Consider the following 25,025-nt stretch of genomic DNA (forward strand, 5'->3'; position numbering starts at 1 on the left):
AAAATTTGAAATGCTTCTTTACTAAGGCTATTTTTGTGGCGACTTAACGTTTAATACCTTATGAACTATCACAATAATATGATTTCGCAATGTTGACGTATAATAAATGGTTCTGATGTATTTGTTTTCGCAGCGATAATTTTTTCCAAAAGTTTCTAATTCCCCGCGAAAATTGAATAGGGGGTCGACATCCAAGTTGGTTCACAGTATGGACTAGTTGAAGGGCTACATACCGTATGATTAGCCGCTGTTCCAAACCTGTTCACCTCTGTTGGCTTGATCATTGTTTCGGGACCGAAGTGGAGGACGGATTTCATCATCTGCTCCAGCTGATCTTTGTGTGTGTTGTTGGTGATAGCCGGATGACTAATGACCGGGTTAAACTTACAGTAGATAAACATGTAGTCACCATTGGCCATGCCTTTCTCCTGGGCCACCAGAAGAACATCTAATAGGAACTCACCCGGCACACACAAGATGATGACTAAAAAATAAATTGTTGAAAAAAATATAATCTTGTCTCAACACTGCCACCCACATGAAGTTACACAAAGTTAATATGCGGAGTGATGACCATAACGTTTATTGTTATACAAAGTGTAATTCAATATTGCTTGTAACGAACATTTTAACTGGCTTGAATATTTACTGTATCAATCAATAAAGAAAGAAATCCCTTAAGATTAACCGATATATCGGCGTAATGATTTCGTAGGAAAAAGTCCTAATTTTGATGAGATTAATTGTAAAAGATATGCCGTATAAAATGTAAGAACAGGAATTTATATCAGGACAAAGCCAAAATTCGGGATTGTATTGTCAAATATATTAGGAAGTTTAAAGCGATAAAAATATAGACTTTCATTCAATAAACTTCAACTGATCCACAGGTGTGACAAAACATCATGTTATGATATTCGAACAGATAACCATATTAGAAACTGAATCTTAAGTTGCATACAGGAAGATCTTAATGTTTTAATGAAAACAAATGTTGGTTTAGGCATCAAAGGACGCATATCAGATATACTACACTAGACTCCTTACAATGTTGATTGTCATTGTAATTTCCGGGATGAGAAATTCAAAGGACATACACCACCGCATTCCAGTTTACGCAAATAATCAGAAAAAAGGTATTTGTAGTTACTTACTAGCCACTTGGTCCTTGACATTGTTGATGGCTTTATCCATTTCCGGTTTGGTAAAGTTATCAAGTTTTTCCACCCGATGGATGAGAATGTCGTTGTCAGGAAACCCGGTTGAAATATAATGAGATACTTTCTCGCATATCTCGTTTCCAAAGTATATAACGCCTGCAAGATAGATCATGACAGTTACAGACCAGAAATCTGACAAAAAGTTAGATATTCTTTACTATTAGTACACATGGTGGACTCCTTAGTGCATAGAGTGGAAAGAGGCGTCACGAGTTTGAAAGTGGTGATGTAATTAAAAAAATATATCCATTTGGAAGAGGTCCGGTTATGTATTTACGAAGGTGATATAATCTAAAGTTGGGCAATTCACATATTAAAGGTGTTGTTATTGGAAAGACATTATGAAACTTATAGAAGGGTAATGTTTGCATTTTTCACTGGAAAAACATATTAGATGTTTTATGCCATTCTCTTTTCATCGTTGAACGAATTGAAATATTATTATAATTTTATTATACAAAACAATGTTCTTTAAGATAAAAAAGGAAAATATTTTCATCGGCAGAACATAGAAATGTGTTTTTCATTTGAATAAAAAAACACCGTAGTAGCTAAGAAAAGAAACTAATCGATAATTGATTAAAATTGAATTGGAATTCTTAATATATAAACTTAATTGCTTTCGGTGAATTATTTGAACTGTGGTCATATACTTTCACGCGTATTGCTATTGTTGAAATAAAACTTAATGCTAGAGAAATACTTAAAGTACTTTTAAAAATTGCAGATCAAAGATTATCTGATTGTGCCTGATATGAGACTGAAATACTTACCCCCACTGGCGGATCGGATAAACACTACTTCAGAAAATTTTATAAAAAAGAAATACTTGGACAACCCTATGATCAGTAGGACATTTCAGAGATAATAGTGATGGTTGTTCACACAAGGCAGCTTTCAGGAAAATACCTTTTTAAGTATTTGATTACATATCACCATTTTTGAATGGCTAAAGTAAGATCCGAAGTCAGTCTTTAATCTAAGTCTGTTTCACGATTTTAGGGCAGACCATTTAGTTTGGCTTTTGCGAATATAATTTGAACCAACTTATTTCCCCGTGCAATTTTATTTCGTGGATGATTAGAAACCGGGAAAAATGCTCTGAGCCTAGGTACAATACTGTTGAAAAAAATGACTCATAATCGCGACATTAAATTTCCGTAAAATCATTAGACGTGGAAACGAGAAATCAAGTCACTGCGAAAATATGTTAGTTCACAATATAGGAAATGTGTGAAAAATGTGAAATATGTGAACTATGAAATATGTGAAATATGTGAAATGTGTGAAATGTGCTCTGTTGATTAAGAAATAGAGATAAGCCCAAATATATCGACAACATTTAGACTATGGAGCAGCTAAGTTTCCTTTTTGAACAGCTTACCTATATTTTTCCATGAATATTGAAGCAAGACTGTTGCTAGCGACCTTGTGAAGTTTTGATATGTTCCAAATGTTGATATGAGTGTTGTGATTTCGTGAGACTGGAAATATTCCTCCCCGACTGGGGTCCACGTGATAATAGGGATTCCCCATGCAGAAACCAGTAGCGACACCACGTGGATAGCTGAGGAAAAGAAAATTAATAGGAATCGATTATTGCCACTTATATCAGGGCTTTCGACTTTCGATAATGGTGTAAGAGGGTCAGCACATGCTACATACTTTAAAAAAAACTAAGAAAATAAAACAAAACGATAATAGAGTTTACGTTTTAAACAAAATACATAGAACAAATGAATACTGATGACACGATGTTAGGGCTTATTGTTTGTATACGCTAAGTTTAACTTTTTCGGAGGTGGAGGGATATCATGTAATTGAGGCAGAAGGAGATCACTTCCCCTACCTAGCTAGATATCCTAACATAATGTACTGTGTCGGAATTTTTATTTCATTGTGATTGATACAGTTTAGCAGAAAGTAAGAAAAAATACCCAACTAGTAATCATTCCACGAATATCAGATTATTTACTTGTAATACAAGATAATGTAATCAGTGATCACACAATAACTTAATAAACATACTTTACACAAATCTTTTGTTCTAGCCAGGTAAATGTAATTACCATGCGTACGCTGTAGCGGTCGTTGAATCTACTTAATTATGATAGTAAGACCAGGTCGGCCATTTTGTTATGTCAACAGCCGTATATCGTACAGGTGTAAATGATTAAGTTTCTAGTGGTGTCGTGTCCTCGCTCGGAATTAATTGGTCCAGGTTACTCAACATTCTGTGACAGAACGAACAGCAAGCGCTACGGTGATGTCTTAACACCTAATCAGAACAAGTACACGGCCCGTCAACGATAAGATTGTTACTTTTAGTGTTTACATTCAATCTCTACTTCTTTTGCTTGCCAAGTACAAGTCTGGATAACAGGTCCGCCGGAGTAACACGAACCCAGCCATCAATCTCCACGTCTAATCGTTGGTCTTTGTCTACTGTTTATATAGAGTTTAACCTTCCCTCGATCGGCCTTTGGAAGTTAAATTAATTGTGAACTAAGTGGTTGAGGTCTATAGGTTCATCGTAGTATATAGCCCGATTAGAAAATGGCCACATGACTCGTAAACCAGATACAAAGCTATCCTAACAAAACAACTTTTCTTCTAGCTAGAATAAACATGATTTAGAGAACTACTGTATATAGTTCTATAGCTAGGATTTCGATATACCTTACATTAATTACAAAATTCTATGTATTACATAACTGATCCGCTATACCTGGCAGATATGTGTTCGGTAAAACGAATTTTAATTGTTCGTTAGGTATAAAGATATAAACGCGATACAAATTTCTCTCACTTTACAATTCTGGTTCTTTGTTTGCAAAACCTTTATAATTAATAACACTGTGGTGTTACCTGATTTGCCATATTAATCAGGAACAACATGACGATAAATAGTAATCATTATACCGACACACCAGAGCCTATAAAAAGGTGTCTTTGCTCATGGTTAGTATTCAGCATAAATGGGTGGGACGACTGGATCGCCGGTTGTCAGTATAACGTGACTAGATTGGGGGGGGGGGGTGCTGTATGATGTCTGACAATAGGCTTCAGTAGGATAGCACTATAATTGCATACAATACTAACACTCCATAATCTGCCAAAACACATACACTCGCCACTTGTCATTACATAACTTTAGGTATAAATAGGATTAATGAAGCATTCTTAAATCTAAAAGTCTTGAGTCTTGAATTACCCAATCACAGAAGACATTACAAAAAGTTACGTCATATTTATTGGTGAAGCAAAAAAAAAAAAAAAGTCTAAGTCTGTTTTATGATCATGGGGCCTGATCAATTTGAACCTTTAGACTCCAAGTCGCGAAATTAAATCGTCGCAAAAAATATTGGTTTACAGTTTTAGTGTGTCTGCTTTTTTATGAAGATATGAAAGATAATTGACGTAAAAAATAATACTATGTCTCATAAAAAGGTAATATTCACACCGATGCCATAAATCCTATTTTCATCCTATATATATATCACGTTACACGAAACCAAATCGTATTAACGAAAATGTATTTCAAACTATTTGTGTCACACAAATTAGACTTTATGGACATGGAAGACTTCGGAGACAGAACACCATGACTTCAGTGCTAGTATTTTATGTTTCACAGCACCAGGTAAATAGTTGTAATAACATTATAAAACATGTATATAAATAAAAATGGTTTAGAACAAAGGTTAAGAGCCAATCAAAACCAGCCTTGAGATGAGGAGACTATTTTATATTGGATAGAATGATTGGTTTGAAAGTCTAATAAAAACAAAGACAATAAAATATATCTAAATCTTACGGCTGATGCTGTGTAACATCATTGCCTTATGGGAAATAATATAAAAAGCAACACATGGCATGCCATAAACTACAGAGAATGATTTACTGGGATATTATCCATCTGACCTCGCCGTTACTGTCTAAGTAAACTTGCGGACGAGACAAATTTGAAGCTATTAAAATGAAACCTGATACAATGATGTGATATTCTTTATCTCCATATACTATTGTAAAATGAGTCCCTCAACGGCGATGTACAATGACAATAACGTGCTATTAATAGCATAGTATAGTTACATGTTAGATGTAATGTCATCACGGCACCAGCGAAATACGTATCAGAATCTTATTGCTGTGGCTAAAGTCCAGAGTTCTGAAGGGTCTTTGTTTTCAGAAAAAAGTGGATGTCGAACTTTCATTTCAGGATTGGACGGCCAAAGATATAATATCAGACACCGTTACCACTATGCATTTGTTGATGATAAGAGATAGAATATCAGCCACATCAACCACTATGTCATTGCAACCAACCGTAGACGACTAGTGATAGAATGTTAAGACACCTTTATTCTAAGTTATGCGATCACGAATTAAAGGTATAGTGTCTGAATTACAGACGCCTAACCAAGTCTATTCGGGACTAGTGGCTTAGGCGAATGTCTTTATCATTAATTACTATTCAGCACATGATTACGGCCTAAAAGTAGGCAGCTAGTGAGTGTAAGGATATTATAATCCTTACCACTCAGCCCTTGAGGCGTTGAAGTAAATGGTGAGTGTTAGAATGTCATAAACCTAACTACTCAGTCCTCAAGGCCTAGAAGTAAATGGTGATTGTTAGTAGAGGAAGAAGGCTAGAAGAATATCAGCCATAGATTGCGGATGCTAGTGTCGGATGGCCTATAAGTAGAGGGCTAGTGACAGAGACTTCAATGTCGGATTACTAATCTAACCGCTCAGTCCCCTGATCTAGAAATGAAAAGCTAGTGGTAGAATGTCATACCACATATTATATTGGACCTTGTGTCTTGAAAATAAAGGACTAGTAATAGAATTCAAGACTCAATAGCACTTAGTCCTAGATGCCCTGACTTGTGTCAGAATTTATTCTTTCGTTCGACCATCATGTCACTTTTTTAATCCTGATTTACCATGTGATGTGTATATCACATTTTAGAATATGACATTTTAAGTTAGCATTGAACTTTTTATTGTTACAATTTAAGAATTTTGTTGTTAGATCTAGTCTCAGTGTACAGGGTTCATTATTATGCAACACTACCATAAACCGTGTAACATTTAAATGCAACAGTTTATTGAATTTTGATCGATTGTTAACTGAAATAATCCTACGATATATGTTTAAATGTAAAACATGAATTCAAAGTCGAGAATAATTGCGGCAACAATGAACTGCTCAATCGATTGAACAGTATTAAACAGCATTTTCATTTAAAACATATCCTTTTAAGGAATGATTCTGGAATTACGAATATCTAATGGAATATGAAAAAAAGTTAATACGCCAGAAGATCTTGATTCTGGGTCTGATATGAAGTAACAATAACATTAAATAAATACTTTGGTTTTGTTTGTCTTATTTGACGTCCTGTTAACAGCCACGATCATGTAAAGACATGCCAGGTTTGATGACGGAGAAAAACTATGATACCCAGAGAATAACTACCGACCAGCGGATTCGAACTCACAACCCAGATATGGAAAGTTTGTGGTAATATGTCGGATCATAACAACTTAGTCTCAGCAGCTCGAACTTAGTAAATACACAAAACATAACAAAGAGAATCATTTACTAAACAAATACACGATTTCCCTTCTTAACTTATGCCATCTATGTATGGGTCTTCGTTTCGCCGTTTTACCGCGTGGCGTAGTGAGAGTCAACTAATGCGCGGTAATTAGGACGACAATGGAAAAATCATTCGATCCGCGTTATAGGAATTCATTTATTTAGAATTGTTTGTGACATGTAGTGTGTAATAATGGTAAGATAATACATTTTGGGAGTCACCAAAATTGAGAATATAGTTGTATAATTACACTTTAATAATGAAAAAAACTTTTCAGTTAATTTATGCACATAAAAGAATCATGACAAATTTTGGTGTTTGTCATAATGAAAAAAGATGATACCTTGCGTTTCAATTGCTATTATATTTGATGCTGGATTGTGTTTTTTTCTGATCTTAAGTTTACTTTTACATTGATTCCGACGCATTTTCATTGATTCGGAACTTTATTTAGGATGTTGTGATGTACACGTCAAAACATTTCTAATAGGGCAAATGTTTGATTTAAAGCAACAAATGATGGACGTTTATACACATGATAATACAACTATACACATGTAGCGGGATTGAACTGTCCCAATCATGGGAGACCAGGTATCACAATCGGTAGAGCGCTGGTCTAGTCGCTTTAATGTCCTCTCATGTTATACATAAATATCTTAACAACTTAATCGTTTTAATATTTCGAAGATCAAGAGTCCGTGACATACTTCAAAATTGTCTACAAAAACCTCCTAATGACAAAGCAAAATATCTCAGGTGGTTGTTATACACAGATCAATGGTTGTTGAAGTTAGCCATTCAGCATTTCAAGAACGCTCTTTATAAGGAGGTGATCTTTAGACAGGAATGGTCGCTAAGGCGGATTTATCTAAAGCGAAAATAAAATCTCCGCTCAAATATTCAACTGTAAGAGACATCAACATTTACCTTTACTTCTATGATTATATGATTCAGTGTAGCATGCCTCTATGTTACACAGTAACTATATCACTTATAGACCAGATAATCGGACCAATCGCCAAACGACCGACTTAAAGTTCTCTCAGTGACACTTCAAACTCTCGTTTGACACACCTTTCTGTGACCGAAGTACTCTACCAATCCTTGTACGATCATGTCCTTACTACTATTGATACAACAACAACAAACGTAAACAATATGCTCATCCTACGACCCATTGTTATCTCTTCCCTATCATATAGGTGTTTATCTTCCCCTTATAAAGGGTGCCTTAGTACCCAGGGCTTAATATAGGAAGTTGAGGATTCGGTCGACATTGAATGTGACTGTGCCAGTTTTGTTTTTATTCATTCAAATATATATTTGGTCCAAACTTACAATTAATAAATTATATATTATTGGAAATGGAGATCATTAATAAAAAATATTGGAAACAAACAAAACTTATTTTCTAAATAATAAATCTTGATTAATTCATTTGTTCCCTTTTTCTTAGTAGTTGTATTATGTCTTAATTAACGTATTATTAACGTATTTGTGATGAATTGTAATTGATTTAAATAAATGTTACAACTTCATATTTTCATTATGAAAAATAGTTACACGTATTTCTCTTTTTCGTTTGGATTTAGTATTTTCATTTCCAAAGGTACTGATACACCTGATATCTTGAACAAAATGTCGGAAATATAATACTCAAGGATATCTGCCAAATCGAAGACAATCCTCTATATTAAATACACTAAAATTCAATTGCTTATTCAAACGGCAGCTTTGCGACGGGTTTCAAAATGTAACTAAAAAAATATTATTTTTTTAGATAACTACCCATATATGTTCAGCTATGGAATACTTTATTTTTGTATAAACTGTATTACGTGTTATATATCAACAACATTGTACCTACAAAACTAATTTCAAAATACGCTGTTATAATTATTAAAAAGCAAAAACAGGCCTGAAATATCGATGGTAAACACGTTCTACTTTTACAAATATTAAATCTAGACTCAAAATCAGCATCTCAAAAATGTTTGATTCGAAAGGTTAAGATAAGCTTCTCTATCACATAGATGGTCCTCTGACATATTGTTAGCTCTCTGGTTAACCACAGTCAATAAAGCGAAACAGTTTCAGGAAATTTACCATCTTTGTCGACATTATTAGACACAGAACACATTTTATTTTTGGCACTTTATATAAATAGATTTGCAGTAGACGGTTTATAAAGGGTCAAAGACCCTCCGACAATTCCCAAAAGTTTTTTTTTACGTTTTGATGTCGTTTAGAAATTCGATATATTTGTCGTAATATAGAGAAATTTTTGATTTGTTTATAAGCGATCGATTTAACTACCAGGAGTTGACCTAACGATTATATACCACAATATCTCTTTCTATGGATATTTTGCATTTTGAGTGATGTATGTCTATGGATATGTTGAGTGATATCTATGGATATTTTGAGTGATATCTATAGATATTTCTAGTGATATCTATGGATATTTTGAGTGATATCAATGGATATTTTGAATGATATCAATGGATATTTTGAATGATATCTGGATATTTTGAAATATACCAATGGATATTTTGAGTGATATCTGGATATTTTGAGTGATATTTATGGATATGTTGAGTGATATCTGGATATTATGAGTGATATCTATGGATATTTCGAGTGAAATTTCCTTGAATCTCCTTTCGTTCACCAAAAAACCTTCATTAAAAGATAAAACTAATCATATGTCGACTTATATAAATGAACAAATTATCAAGAGTGACACACGTCGTATTTGATTGGTATAAATACATTTAAACAAATCGTATAATTGTCTATTAATTGATACTTTATTTATGAATATCGAGTCTTAAGTATCTTTGCATATTAAAAAGTGAATGAAGAAAAAAAATCTTCAAATACCATTTTCTTTGTTCTAGTTTATCAAACGTTTTATGAAATTTTCCGGTTTTACTATCACCAGGTTATGCTTATGAAACAGATTCGGAGTACCAGAGTAAAACAATCGATATAACGCTATCTCTTAGCATTTGCTTAGAACCATAGAACTCCCGATGAAGTGGTTTATACAACTTGACATACTAACCACCTCACCATCGCTTCCTACTCAATTTTTAACTAAAATATGAAACAAATGATACACATTCACTTGTTAAAGAATGGAAATCAAGTTTGGAAGTGTCTACAGTAGGGGAATATTCATCAAGGCGCTATGATACCATAGGATGTTCATTATAATGTTCACTGTTCAATTCGGATATTTAAAAAAAAAAAGCAAAAAAAAAAAAAAAAAATAAAATAAAAAAAATACACCTAACAAAATTCGCTTCTTTGCCGTCACGCTATTGTACGATGCTATCCATGTCCTCAGCTAAATGTCTGTAACTAGACAGATGGATTAAATCGATACTGCAAATGACATTAAATTACAACCACCAGACATTTTAATTTGAGCGTGGGGATTCCCCATTCTGGATGATATTAAGTTACGTTCGAATATCGGATTCATCAATGCAACCGTTCGACTCATATTTACTCTACGATTATTTCACAAGTGGCTCCGAAATAACGAAACCAGCGAATGAATTGAATTGTATAATAGTCATAAAATTGGTGAGAGGCGTGCATAAAGAACATAATAACAATCCTATCACGGCGCATTTTTTATCCTGATACTTTCTACAAATATACAACTATAGATGATGTTCTTCTCTAGGGCTGTACAAGATTTCGTATGTTTGCCATATCTTAAAGAATAGTTATAGAAAATGCGAAATCTCCTATATGTACAAATATATGTTTCAGAATATATTGCCCTTTATAATGAATTGTCTCGTTATTTATTATGTATTTGTTACATCATTTTATTTTTATTTTCACGTCACACACCTCCAATCACTAATTCTCACTAACCATTATTTTACTTTTATTTTCACACCGGATACCTTTAAAATCACTTATTCTCACTAACTATAGAACCAGACAGCGAATGAAGTTCCTCTATGATAATTTCTGTATCGTAACTTTGCTCAGATTAATTTTAATATGCATGCCTCCTGTCATTGGTAGAGATGCGACCTGCTGACATCGGTATGAGTATATTGAGCTATACTGGAAGAAATACCTCGCTTCTACAGGTAAAGAGGGTGCCGGCAGGACCTAATCGATAATCACTACACCCTTTATTTATCCACTGTCCCTCTTTCAAAATGCCTTAAAGTTCTTTCATCGTAAGATAACTTTATCGATAGATCTACGAACGGTAGTCTAAATGACATTAGCAAAGCCAGACGTTAGCAATGGTATCTTAGTTTAAAGCCGTTTTATTGATCAAGGACTACATAGGAAATCCCGTTCTGATCTACATGGTGTTCTGTCTGAACACAGAGATATTACTTCGCTCGAGTAACAGAATTATCTAATACTCCTTAACAGAGTATATTTTATTGATTGGCGAAGTATATCTAATTGTCATTGTTATCAATCTAAATGTTTCAAAGGAAACGCTTATACCAAAACGACAAATATTTCATTAGCTTTGCGTTGGCGGTAAAATGCCGATTGATTGAAATGCCTGTTCACAAGATATACGTAATAGCAAAAGTTAGATGAAAGCATTTCATTTGCTGAATATAAGTAAGCCAGTTTCAATAATGATAAAAAAGAGAAATTAAAGTAGTTTGACAAATAAAAATAATTAATTTTCTTACCTTCTTCTCCACATACTGGACCAATAATAACGTCAACTCCTTTGCTGATATTCGCGGTACCAGCCAGCGCGAGACTATTTAGGCAGAATGTGTCAATGAACGTGTATGTCACGTTCTCGCCAGGTATGGCTATGTCATGAAGAGCGGCAAGAAAGGCTCCAGAGGAAGTTTGGTAGCTTGGAATCCCATAGTTAAAAACTTCTTTCGGCATTAACAAACCAATCCGCAGAGAACACAATAATCCAATATTGCACAAAACAAGAATTAAACAAAAAGGAAAATTCATTTTAACATTAAAAGTATTACGACAATAATGAAACGAGGACCGTTTTCTAAAGTCGTAATGTGAGATGTCCGGCCATCGACAGATTCACACAATTTAATTGGTAGTTCAGGTATTTAAATTCCAAGAATATTATCACAAACGTTAGACTGCACAGAAGATTCACTGTTGTCTCTTTATTGATGATTAGAAAAAGTCAGAATGTTCAATAGATTCACCGTGGTCTCCTTAACACCTCCAAAACAAATGCATTCTTAATAGGCTACTACAAGTAGTCTTCAGTGCGTAATTTGAACATGGCATTTTGAACGTGTCAGGGTGTCCTCCCACCTGCAGTTTCAGTAATTCACAGCAAAATCCCCAGTACCACAATATATTCCAGTTGGCGTTTATTGTTAAGAATATAGTTATTTTATCCTCACCAAATGTTTACATGGCATGCATCCATTCACAATTATAACTTAAGATTTATACTATCAACACAACTTGTATGGAAAGACAGAGATATACCCCGCAGTGTTGGTTTACCCGTGTATTTGTAAACATCCTTTGCCCCCGTTCTAGAGGAGTCTGACGAGTGTATCCATGGGTTGGTCTGTGACGTACGGACATCGTGTCTTCCTGTTGTCTTTAAACATGAAGTTGAGAGGGTACAGCGATAGCCCCACCTGTCAATTATACTCCTGACGCCTCGCGGACAGATAAATCCCTCGTGTACCCGCATGGTTACGGTCCCCCGTCGTCTACACCTGTAGTAAAAATCAGGTGTATCAATAGTGAAGTTCATGAAATGGATTATCAGGTAGCTCACGAAACACGAGGTTCAGATATCGTGTAGCTGATTATTTTCACTTATGATCGCTAAAATGATCTGCAAAATATTTGGAAATATAGTCATATACGGAATCAATATAGACTTTGAAATCCAGACCGCGAAAATGTAAAACTTATGAAATTTAATTTTGTCGTTTTAAATAAAATCGCGAAAAGTTGCGTAAATAGCCGGCTTTAGATTATAACAGTGGTTGATAATTCACAGCAATAATTCATATTTACCTATAACGAACATTTGCATTGTCTTAAAACGTATGATATTATCTTGCTATGTCGCTTGTGATTGGTTGATTCAATGGCGAATCAATTCATGAGAGAAAACTACCTTTAAAAAATATTTCATATTTGACTGAATTATCTTTATTAACTTACATATTATGGTGCAAAACCACAAAAATCAGAATACATTCTTATCATTGATGACTCTATGCTTTCTATAATAGAAATAGATGACATTATTTATTATAATTCAAATCTATCCCTAAAAAACTTTGTTTTAACTATGGACAATGGTCTCACCGACCAGTTGATGACATATGTAATATAAATAATTTTGTATCGGTTCGTGGCCAGTGATCAAATGATTATGCTATCTAGGCCTACCACTTGACCATTGGCTGACCACCTGGAGGTTCCCAGTTCAAAGTTCACAAAGGGATATTCGGCAGGTTCTGTTCACTTGTTGGTTCTTTTTAAACTTTATGTTGTGAAATCCGTGTATGTATTTAATCCACATGTTGGTTGATACATGTAAGTCTTCAGACAAAATTTAATCAGAAAGGCCAAGTCAACGCAGTTAATTTTGTATATACCGTACAATGTAAGTGTATGACCCGAAAGCACTTTTGATAAGACTGCTGACACTAAAACCACGTGAGCCTAAATTAACGGTATTGATATATTAGTATGAAAAATGTAAAAGTTCAAATTTAAAAGCTGCTTAACCCGAAAGCACTTTGAGAGAAAACGCTGATAGAACATATAATGTGTAATCAATGTCGATACTGCTGTGAAATAAGGAATCGTTGTTGAAACTGGTTGCTGATTTCACCTAACTAGCGCTCATTTGAGTAATGAAGAACGCACTTGGCAATCAGGTCCCATTCATCGGAAGTTTTGATGCGAACAATGTTAGTCATGACTGTATGTAAATCACTGTCTTAATACTGTGTTACAAAGCTGAATTCTTTCGTCCTATTTTCATATTAAATATAATCCGAAAAAAATATTCGTGTTCTATTTTCGCACCATTTGTAACGAGTCAGTATTTTGTGTCTCATGCGTTTTAATGCTAAATTACGTTTTACATGTCATGTCGTCATGGTGATTAGATAAGTGGTATGAAAGTTTAATGTCACTTTATGAGATGAATTTCATTATAGAGTGATATCGTTTTTTCGTACTTAATTAGCGCGTTTTTGTGGGAATCTTATTCCATCAAATGGCATACTCCGTTTTACATATCTATAGATACGATTTGTAACATTTGATCGACAAGAAAATCCCTTTTTTTCAAATCATGACAGATTTGTTTATTTAATACATCATCCATGAATACTCATGAAATTGACATAACATTTTTGTTCGGTTGTTCGGTAGACTCTATGATTCAGAAAGCCTTTTTTTGGCCAGTGTACCCTTACACCACATATTACTTATTCAGTCTTATTGCAAGTATATTCTGCCCTCGACCTCACCGAATATATTCCTTTCACACTCTTTTTTTCATCTCATGGACCTCACAATACTATACATATGACGATCTTCCGTAATATTAACCTCTGTTTATAAAGAATCAAACAATACAAATACTGTGTTGTCATCTTTCCCAGAACTGTGCTTCTGAACTGTCGTGTCACGGTGCTAACTCCATATATCCCTATCTGGGTAGAACGGGACACAAGATTGGCTTTAATTCTTCTGTAGTGTTTATAGACATTTAATTTTACAGAAGACTAGACAGGTTATGGAGAGTATTCCCCTGGATCATCACTTCTCAAATGAATGGAAGAATGATACCACATCGATTACTTCCTTACTTGGCTGCTTTTTATCCGATTGATTCGAAGAGGCTAATATCTTATGTGTCTTTTGTAAAATCTAACCTTGATAATAATATTGTAAAAACGTCAAATGGTGATACTGTGATGATAAACAAAAGTAATATTTATAAATAAAACATAATTATAGTTAAGTTAATAATCACACCAATACAAAAATATAGCGTATAACTTCTGGAGAATCGAAAGAAGTCAAGTTATACTACCACATGATTGGCGAGACTGTACTAAACACTTCAGTATTGAAATTAAATAAGTTTAAATAAGTAGTGTGACGGCTGATTGGAACCATTTTTATTCTTTAAGATAACAACTGATTTTTCAAGTAACACGAGTTCAATGTATAAAGATAAATGCAGAATTGTTTCAAATAGCTAAATCAATATATCAAATGAACAAAATGTCAAGGTAACGCTGTAGTTTAAAGTTTTGAAACGGCATTTAGGTAAAATACAATTAAGGCAAGATAGTAAATATAGCTCCAGGTTCATGACGACCACCCAAATACACCATTCCGGTAGTGCGTTACATTAGAAACCCACTCTCAACACGCATTGAATTTCCATGATGCAAATGTCACAAAGAAAAAAAGCACTAAGACAAATCCTCTTAATAACATGGTGATCGTCTATCACGGCCCACACAGAAAGGGTTGGTGGACACGTTACTATAACTGGCCTTGGAATGGCATCCTACTGGGAGATTAGGCCAAGAACCGACCCCTCAGGGCGTGACATTTTACTTTAGAATCCATAGATCAATTTATATAACTTAGTTCATATAAAACATTTCAATCGAATATTTAAGCATGAGCGAGCATGTTTTTAAATAAGAAATATGTTTTTTAGATTAATATTCCAAAATTAATTTTAGATTATTTTCATACATTTGTTTTTATAGTGGAATTAAACTGAGAAAGATTCCATTAAATCTATACAAAATTAATTGCCTAGATGTAAATATCTTTTTTTTTCATTTCAAAATATTTTATTAAGCAATACAAGTTATACCGGAATTACAGAGAAAGATATTATATTATTGTATTGATAAATGGATTAGACAACAGGCAAAGCCTATATAGGTCCTCTCCAGAGTAAACATGTAAATATCTCGTCTGTCATAAACACAAGTGCCGAATAAAGACACGTTTATTATCCATGCCTTACCTGGATCTCGAACTAAAGATCCACGCCACCTAATCACCTAGCCAAATATGCCTTCATCTTATATCACTGTGCCACATCAAACTCCTCAAATTAAAAAAAAACACGTTTGAATGGCGAAGTGGTGATCGGATCGATATCCCCATGTGATCATAGTGACAAATCGCTAATTATTTGATATTCATTTATATCTTTTATACATATGTACGATAATGAACTATAAATGGCATTAATATTCAAAAAGCATGTTAATTAATACCCCATTTCACACTGATTAGTCTATCGATTGTTATGATTCAGTAATATATCTGAGTTAAAATAAGTACTTCCTATTAATTGATTAATAATTAAATCTGTTTCGCCGATATAAGAAACAATGTGTTTTTATACCATGTTATAAGTTTTTATAGATTGATTATACAGAATCTGTGACGCCTATCACTTCATACCCGAAATTGTTTATATTTTTTTAATTAAAGTATGTTAAAGTTCAATAAATAGCTTATACATTATTATGTCTTTTCAAATCATGTTATAAGTATTTATAGAATATGTTGGTACAGGAACTGTGACGCCAATCATTTCATCCCCGAAATGGTTATACTGAAACAAAATACCGTAAAATACGTACATAAAGAATGCTGCCACTTACTTAAGACTCCCTGTGGTCCGTTCTTTCCGTGACCGAATGTGCATTACTAACTCACATGTAATCTATTCTCATTGTCGATATCCATAACTGAAATTCAATTTGCAGCAAACGTCATGTCGTATTTCTGACCCCGATACCGACCTTCCTCTGATGGTTTCACTACCTGTAAGGATCACCAACTTTCTCCCGAGATTATTTGTCAGTGATGGACTATATATATAGCTAGCTACTAACCGAAGTGTAGGAGCTACCGTTCGTTCTCTGCGAACAAGTCTGTGTAACTTCTCTATCGGCTGTCTTATAAACAAAACACTCTTTTCATTACCTGACGCCTTTCGATTCAGTCAACAATCAACAGTTTTATCGGCATTAATCTCGTTTTCATTTTCCCTTTTAACTTTGTGTTCGGTTTTTAAAGAGACCAGTACCTGCTTACTATTACTACATAATGTAGTGTATGTACACGCTAGGTGCTACATGTATATAGTAAACGTTTAAGCACAGGACGTGTTTTACTGGACGTCTGAGAGAGAACCCTGGACATTTAAATCCCAGCCTTATCGCATCATTATGATCGGTCAGACTCTAGCTACTACTTTAATCTGCCTGTAAAACGTTACAGGGTGTTCAGCGATTTCCTGTAAAAATCATGATTACCGATCACCTTCGATTTTACTTTGCATAATGGCGTTTAGATTAGACGTTTTTACAAAAAGAATCCATCATGTCGTGTCGGGTTACAGACTGTTTTGTTCTAATTTTCCTTCTTTTATGTCTTTATCAATTTTTTTGAAACACTTAAACCACGGATGATTGATACGTGTCTTGATGCATGTCTGTACAGTAACGTGAAAGGCTTATCATAAAAGTAGTTACACAGTCTATTGTCCGAAAACCGTTTCCTTCTCATAAAAAAATCAAATTTCATAAAAATTGATGAACAATGTTAAATGCTTAATAATGTGTCTGTCTTCTGACTAAAAGGTAAGACGTTATAGAATTTAAAATGGACGCTTAGTCATGAATAAAGTAATGAATTATAATCTATTATCCGTTTATGGTGCTATGAACTACTTTAATTTCGCGAAGTTTGTGTTTATTACGAAATATGCGCAAAAATAATATATTAATTCGCGATAAATAGCTAATATGGGTTTATCTATATTTTGGGTTGATGTTTTATACTATGTGAAACTGTTGAATTCGCGTTTGAGCTATTTTGCGAAAATGAAGTGTTTTACTGTAATCCACTGTGGAAATTTGCTCCCGATTGCTGCAGTGATGTCCTGTTCTATAAAAAGTAGTCCGCCATCTTGTTGTTATGACGACATTACCAAGTTGCAGATGAAGTTAATATTTTCTTTGTGTAAAAACTATATCATGTATCCACTACAGTTCACTTACCGACAATGACGTCAAGTGGTGCATCCCTGGGCAAAGTAAATTCACTTTGTTTTTTGTCTCCATATCAAAGGAAATTCACAGTGGTGTAATTCACATAGTTGAACAACAGACAAGTTTAAAATAAATATATTCCATAAGGCTACATATTATACATTACTGTCAAACTAAGATAGTGATTTAACACAACGAACATACATAAATTCATACACACTGCCCCGGTAATCCAATAGAAGGTATTAAAATTGCGACAAAAGAAAAGACAAAAGGCTTGTGATGGTTTCTCCTCGCTGTCTGTTCTTCCGATGATTGATATTAATGTCAACCTATAACATACACTTAGTCCTGAACTTGGAGATCAAATTTGTCCTTTCTGTGTGTAGCAGTGGTAAAAAACTTGCACTGGCAAAGGGCAGACATTTTAACCGCTGAGCATCAGAGTAGAATGTTATCTGGGAATATTAAGTTGTGTAGTGTTGTTTACAAGAAAAGCCCACCGCAGTTAACTGAATAAAACTTGACAATTTAGTAGATGTTATCATGTAATATCTTTATGCTTAAAGCAGACCTCGGTTATTATTGAATTATAAATATACTCACATTAAGGCCGGATGAGTGAAAATTTCACAACACTGGCTCCTTTGACAAAGAGTGTATTCTTTAGCGCTGTGAAAATGAGCCACAACATATATTCCCTTGTCAGGCTAATTCGGTCTCACTATATACATGGTATGATAAATATTTATGATTTATAAGATCTAATGCAGGTCTGTAATTTGTTCTTGTCACGCGCCGACTGGCCTTTTGTCCTTATCTCGCAAACGGGACCTAATAACATTGTATGTTAGAGTAGGAAAATGGTTGTTATATACCAGCAGTAATCAAATAGTTTTCGATTCAACATATCATATCGTGACCCCTGTATTGAGGCTTCGCAATCAACTATTAGAAGTCCATATATCGTGTTTTAAGTTATGTAAGGATGAGTTGTTGCCAAGCAACCTTTGTATTATAAAAAACGGATAGGTTATTTATAAATTGCGTAGAGAAATCTACTGTACATGCAATACTGGCCTTGTGCAATACAATGGTATTTGGCTTCTCTCAAGGGAAAATGAGGTTATTTCACCCCCAGCAGTTTATGGCAATTCATGAAATCATCCATTTACAATTGATTGTCAAAAAAGGCAACAAACAGATATGTTATACAATGATAGTGATCCATTAATTCATTCATTCACCCACGCATGCCTGTGTCTAAGTCTTTAGGTTCTGTCCCAAGGGCCCTATGTCGTCAACATCCCTTTACTGTAAGGAATTTCTTAACTTTAAAAAAAAACATTACAGAAGTTATGGGAAACAAATCTGAAGTTAAGGAGCCTTCCTTAAAATCTGCAGTGTTTTCCTATGGGGAATTTTAAGTTTATGGATTCCTTAATTTGAAGGAATGTCCTGGTTTTTAAAAGTGGTTACTGTTCTATTTCTCTGATTCAGTTAGATAGCACAATAAAAACGACAAGAGTTCCATTATAGCAAGGATAAACAACACGGACATACCGCAGCCTCCCAAAACATACTACAAACATACTACTGTCTTTCGCACGTGCAACAAATGACATGCAAGGAAAGCACCCACTTCCAGGCCACTACAAGAAGTGACTAGGTCAGGGAGGAGAGTGATCTCACCAAAGAAAATGGACCTTTGAACTATTCGCGCCCTTTCTAGTCCGAATTGGTTTAGTTTCTAGTTATATTAATTAGTTCTTATTTAACGTTAACAGTTAACAGACTTAAGTTATCTTTGAATGGTAATAATTCATGATCATGGCACAATGATTACTTTATTCATTAATGGAATCATCTGAAGTATTGAATGTGCTCTAAACTCTCTATTATATGCCAGAGACTGTGATAATACTCAACAATAAGCATTCTAGTCATTTGTTTTGGACATTCACTCAACCCAACCACCCAATCATGTATCCAGCTTTGTACGCATATACTCTATACACATACATCCCAACCCGGTTATTCAATACAAACTAAATTGAAACCATTTAGAAAGATATTTTTCTTTCTATGTCTATGTCATTAATCATGTCACAAAGAAGCCGTTCTCGACCGACATGCACCAAGTGAAAGAGCAATTAAAACAACCAGTAATCGTTTTGCTACTTTGATGTTCATTCGACACTCTAATAATGTCATACAATGTACAAGAGAGAGATTATCTGAGGTCACAAATAGCTTTAACTATCATCTTCACAATATTCGCACAGCACGGCATTTTATACAAAAGACACATATTTAAATAAATAAGCTGCGTCATGCATTTTCTCCATTTAAGGTACGTCGTTGATAACGCAAGATTATGTTGTGAAAGAATTGTACCTACCGTTCGTCAACGAGTACATTACAACTAATAATCATCTTTTTCTACTCGACTTTCTTTTAACGTTTCCCTAGGCAATATATGTCTAATTAATTGGCAGTTTCAGTTTCCACTCTCCTGCTCTACCCTAAAATAAAGATATGAATTGCAGTTGTACTCTATCCGTTACACAGAACTGAAGTGTATGTTGATTGGTTCGTTAGTAGAATGAGCTCGACGTCCCTTTAACACCAGGTTCATTCAAGGACGGTCTTTAATTGGTGTAATACGTTCTGTATATGAATTTTTGTATTATGTATATTTCATGAGCTGAGGTATATTTGTTTTGTGACTCCTGAAGATAATAGAAGTCTTGTTTGTTTTATAGTGCTGGCTCACTGAAGCATATCGTCTTGAGTTGGAGCAGATCGCACTGTTAAAAAACATGGAGTTTTAAATGGATATGTAATTAGCAATAATTATATAACATTTCAAATAAAAAAATAAACTATATATAAATTTTATTGCAAATTTATCTGTTACTGTCCTTGAAGTTAAGACAACCAGACTAGGTTTGTACTAAAAGAAGACACCAATGCATAATAAAGGCAAAAACGGAAAAAGAAAAACGAATTGATGTAGTGTCTTGGTTCCCATTTTAGACGAAATCGAACATAGCGAAGGTTGTATTTTTATTTGTCTATATCGAGCAGCCACGCTAATGGTCACAATGGGTACAGAATAATGGTCATAGGACAAAAGCCTCCAACTTTACTGGATTTAGCAGACATTAAGTCCAGCTTTTAACTTTAATGCATAATAGTCGTAGCCCAAACCACCAAGATCCAAATATGAATTGATTTAAGGATGTTCAATTTCTAAATCAGGAACCGCTTTTACTTCATACCATTTATCATTATCAATCCTGTTTACACTGTACCATATAGCATTACTATATATAACTACTCTAGCAGTTTTAGGAGGTTATCTTATGTAAGGCTTGTTATATAGCACAAAAGTGGATATTTTTGCGAGTGCTTAATTTCGAATTTTTCTAGTATTTAACATAATAACGTTGGTTTCATTTTCGCGAGAGTTATGCCTTCATATTTTAAGGTACGCTTTAAAAATATTCGAAAAATATTACGCGCGGGGGAAGTTTCACGATCACACGATCTTCGCATAATTAGCGTAAATTTTCCTCTCGTGAAAATTTCCCTCTCGCTTAAATGTCCACGTTTACAGAGTTATGCCTTTGTTAGCCGGTATTTTATGGAAGTCACAATTTTCATGATTTTAGGTCGAGAAAGAACATTTTAGCGGTTTTAAATTTTCGCTATCTGGTTTCAGAATATGTATGTGTGAGTCATTTCTCAATATTTCGCAATTATAACCATTTCGCAATTATAACCATGTCCCGAAACAACAGACTATATGGTAGCAAGGAAAAACAATGGTCAGGCTATTAACTATTCTAAATTGTATCAACACGAGGACCACAACTTTCGTACTGTTAATCTCCGATCTTAGTATTGAATATACTGTATGGCCGATTATTTTCGCGATTTGGACCAAATACCTTAAACAATTTAATTTTAGCGAATCATTAGATTGCGATTTGACTTCAAGAGTATATACCATTCAACCAATTCTTAATACTTCACGGATCAAAATTTCGCAATCATTTGGATGACTCGCGAAATCGCGAACATATCGACCCCACGAAAATATTTCCATCGTTATTTTGACTATAACAATTAACAAAGCGGTCTACTTGGAGAAAATCCTAAATAAATTTACCTATGTCTTATAACGAAGCATGGCTGAGGGAACCTAGATAACGAAAGTTTATATACCATGGTAAAATACTTCGCCTGTTGTTTCTGCAATCTTTACACGTGCATCTCACACTGGCGGACAAAACTGTCTATCACTTTTTACATACTGGAAGCCTAGCAGACGATACGTCCAGATATAGATAATAACCACTGATTTCTGAGACCGTTAAAGTTTCAAAGGTTTTCTAGAGATAGCAATCGATCTCCGGACAATCCCAGTGTGATTTGTACACTAGGATCAGTTACTCTGTGATATATGAATGTTCATTCAAGTTTGTTTTACTTTTGCGAGCCTTAAAACTTTAAAAATATAAAAAAAAAAATGAAATAAACATATACTTAAACCAAAGATTAATTGATAGACCAACCTACATTTTGAAGAATCTCACGTCAAAATGTATTGCGAAAATCCAGCGGAGGTTGCCATTTTGTACCGTCGGCCTCGGAGTCCTGACGTCACTGCATTTTCCTAACGTAAATTTATTATTTCTGTCATGACGTCACAATAAATTTCAAGCTAATGAAAATCGATCCAGGTAAACAGTGTCTGTTATAATCGAGTTTTATAATTTGGTGTCATACCTTTCAAAAACGGAAAAAATATTAGATATAAAAGGTTACATTTTGCTTAAATTTATCATTGTGGTCTCCAAAAAAGGGTCGCCCACCCCTGTTAAGGAGGCTCTGAGTTCTGTCCGCTGGCCTAGACACACCATTGTCTCTGAATGTGGTAGTGTTTGCTCCTGCTGAGCGCCCAGCATAAAGGGAGTGGAAGGAAGGGTTTGTGCATTGTCAGTATAATGTGACCGGATGGAGTTTGTTGCGTGGTGTCTTCGGCGGCATGCTTCAGTGATATAGCACTATAAAAAGAGCGAGAGTTCTACTGTACATGAAGACAACACGAATATACCCCAGTCTTCCAAAACAAGCACCCCGGCACTTCATACACGCAAGACATCGCATACATTGGGGCCGTCTTTATATGACCCTACCTGTTAATAGGACGCTAATGTAAAGTTATAAACAAAAGAAAGTGGTCTGTTTAAGCAGGTTGTCTTCAAATAAAGGTGGCCGTTAAGGTAGGTTTTACCTACCTGCTTTTCGCTGTTCCTCCATAGCTTTCGTCGAAAGCTTAGGAATGTGATTCCGATGCCAACATGGCAAAGAAACCCTCAAACCACCAAACCACTTGAATCATGCCAACATGCCCTGCTTGTCCATAAACTGGATGAATATCAGGGCTGGGTCGATGATGAAACAGACACACTATACCGTTATAAACAAATAGTGTCGATGTAGATAAAACATCGAACACGAGTGAGTATATACAATGTGGTGATTACTAGTAGTCCTGGCCGAGTAATCGTGGATTTGGTGTCAATTGTATATTGCACAACATATAGAAAAGCTTCTCTGGGTTCTATGTTTGTTTATAGTTTGTGTGTTTGTTTGATTGATTAACGTCCTATTAACAGTCAGGGTTATGTAAGGACGGCCTCCCATGTATGCGGTGTGTAGTGTGTATGTAGTGTATGGTGTGTGTGTTTGGGAGACTGCGGTATGTTTGTGTTGTGTATTCTTATACAGTGCAACTATTGTCCTATTATATTGCTATATCACTGAAGCATGCTGCCGAACACACCAAGCAACACGTCCCATCTGGTCGCATTATACTGACAACGGGCGAACTAGTGGTCCTACCCCTGTAGTATATAAAGTTATATTAAGAGTCTTATTTTTATGACTTGTTTAGATATCTGTATGACTATGATAATTAATACTTACGTCTAAAACAAGAATTGTGAGATCGAGTATGCCAATTAATCATGACGCTAAAATGGTCATGTATTGTCATGCACTGTAACTTGAGTAAACCAACAATATGTAGGTAAACAACTTATGTTACAAACTAAATGGATTTTCAAAACATGACGACAAATCATTTTACATGATAACATTAAAACAACTGTAATTCGCTCTACATAATGTGTTCCTCCTACAAAAGAATCTTATCACTTCAGTGCCTGCTACAGACGTACATATCAAACATGTTATGCTTCATTTGATTATATTGCTTTGCTACTGCACATGTTTTCCATGAATTTCCGTGAAATTACCCATTACGACACCTGCCTTGAGTGTTGTAAAACCGAATCAAAAGGATATGCCTAGTAAGTGTCTACTCTGTTGTCGAATCCATTTGCTTGAAACTATTTCTATCCATAAAAATTAAATTTATAATATGTTTATTGAAAATGATATATTTTGAAAAGAAATTCATAAGAATTGTACCGGCTGACCCTATTGCATGATCGTAAACGGCAACTAAACTTAGGATTTTATATTTTCTTTATACTACCTTACTTTCTCTACCTTACATACTCCCTAACGTCTGTCTTGAAACTGCCTCAATTTTGGTCTTCGGTTGAGCGCTCGCCCCTGTGAGGAAGACACTGGGTTATGTGTCCTGGCCGGAACGCACCATAGTCTATAGAAGTGGTACATTATAGTTAATGCTCCTGCTTAGTGCTCACCATTAAAGGTCCAATACCTTTCAAGAGCAAAATTTAAAGGTTTTTTTAAAACTATTGATAATATAAGAAAATGATGAGAAGATGAGGTAACAACACCAAACATATGTTAGATTTCCTGCGTAATATATAATGGCTATGGATATTCATTTCGCTGCTTTGCCGTCTGGCGCAGTGATAGTCACGTTGTATTTAAACGACGGCGAGAAACATAAGATCACCAGCGTTATGAAAAATAATCATTCTCTTTATTAAAAAAAATCAGATGATGATGAGTGTAGTATAAACGGTAAGTTGATAACTTTTGCGACTCTACAAAATGATAACTCTCGTTTTACATTCCCATTAAGAAAAATTACAAGCCGTTTC

General features: G+C 34.6%; 1 protein-coding gene across 3 annotated transcripts in view; it reads right to left on the minus strand.

Moving 5' to 3' along the window:
* The window catches only part of LOC138331440 (atrial natriuretic peptide receptor 2-like), a 39,175-nt gene extending 20,529 nt beyond the window's left edge, over positions 1 to 18,646 (minus strand). For 2 of the 3 annotated variants that reach the window (XM_069279076.1, XM_069279074.1), the window contains exons 1-5: positions 17,920 to 18,360; positions 11,524 to 12,555; positions 2,605 to 2,787; positions 1,155 to 1,316; positions 234 to 484 (exon numbers count right to left, since the gene is read on the minus strand). In XM_069279076.1, coding sequence (XP_069135177.1) covers positions 234 to 484; positions 1,155 to 1,316; positions 2,605 to 2,787; positions 11,524 to 11,809 — 882 coding nt within the window. In that variant the 5' untranslated portion in view covers positions 11,810 to 12,555; positions 17,920 to 18,360. Of the gene's footprint in view, positions 1 to 233; positions 485 to 1,154; positions 1,317 to 2,604; positions 2,788 to 11,523; positions 12,556 to 17,919; positions 18,361 to 18,516 lie in introns of those variants that run through there. The other variant, XM_069279075.1, reaches the window with a different exon arrangement.
* Positions 18,647 to 25,025: the final 6,379 nt, after the last annotated feature.

Source organism: Argopecten irradians, chromosome 9 (assembly GCF_041381155.1).
Source record: "Argopecten irradians isolate NY chromosome 9, Ai_NY, whole genome shotgun sequence".
In the NCBI taxonomy this organism is placed as follows: Eukaryota; Metazoa; Mollusca; class Bivalvia; order Pectinida; family Pectinidae; genus Argopecten; species Argopecten irradians.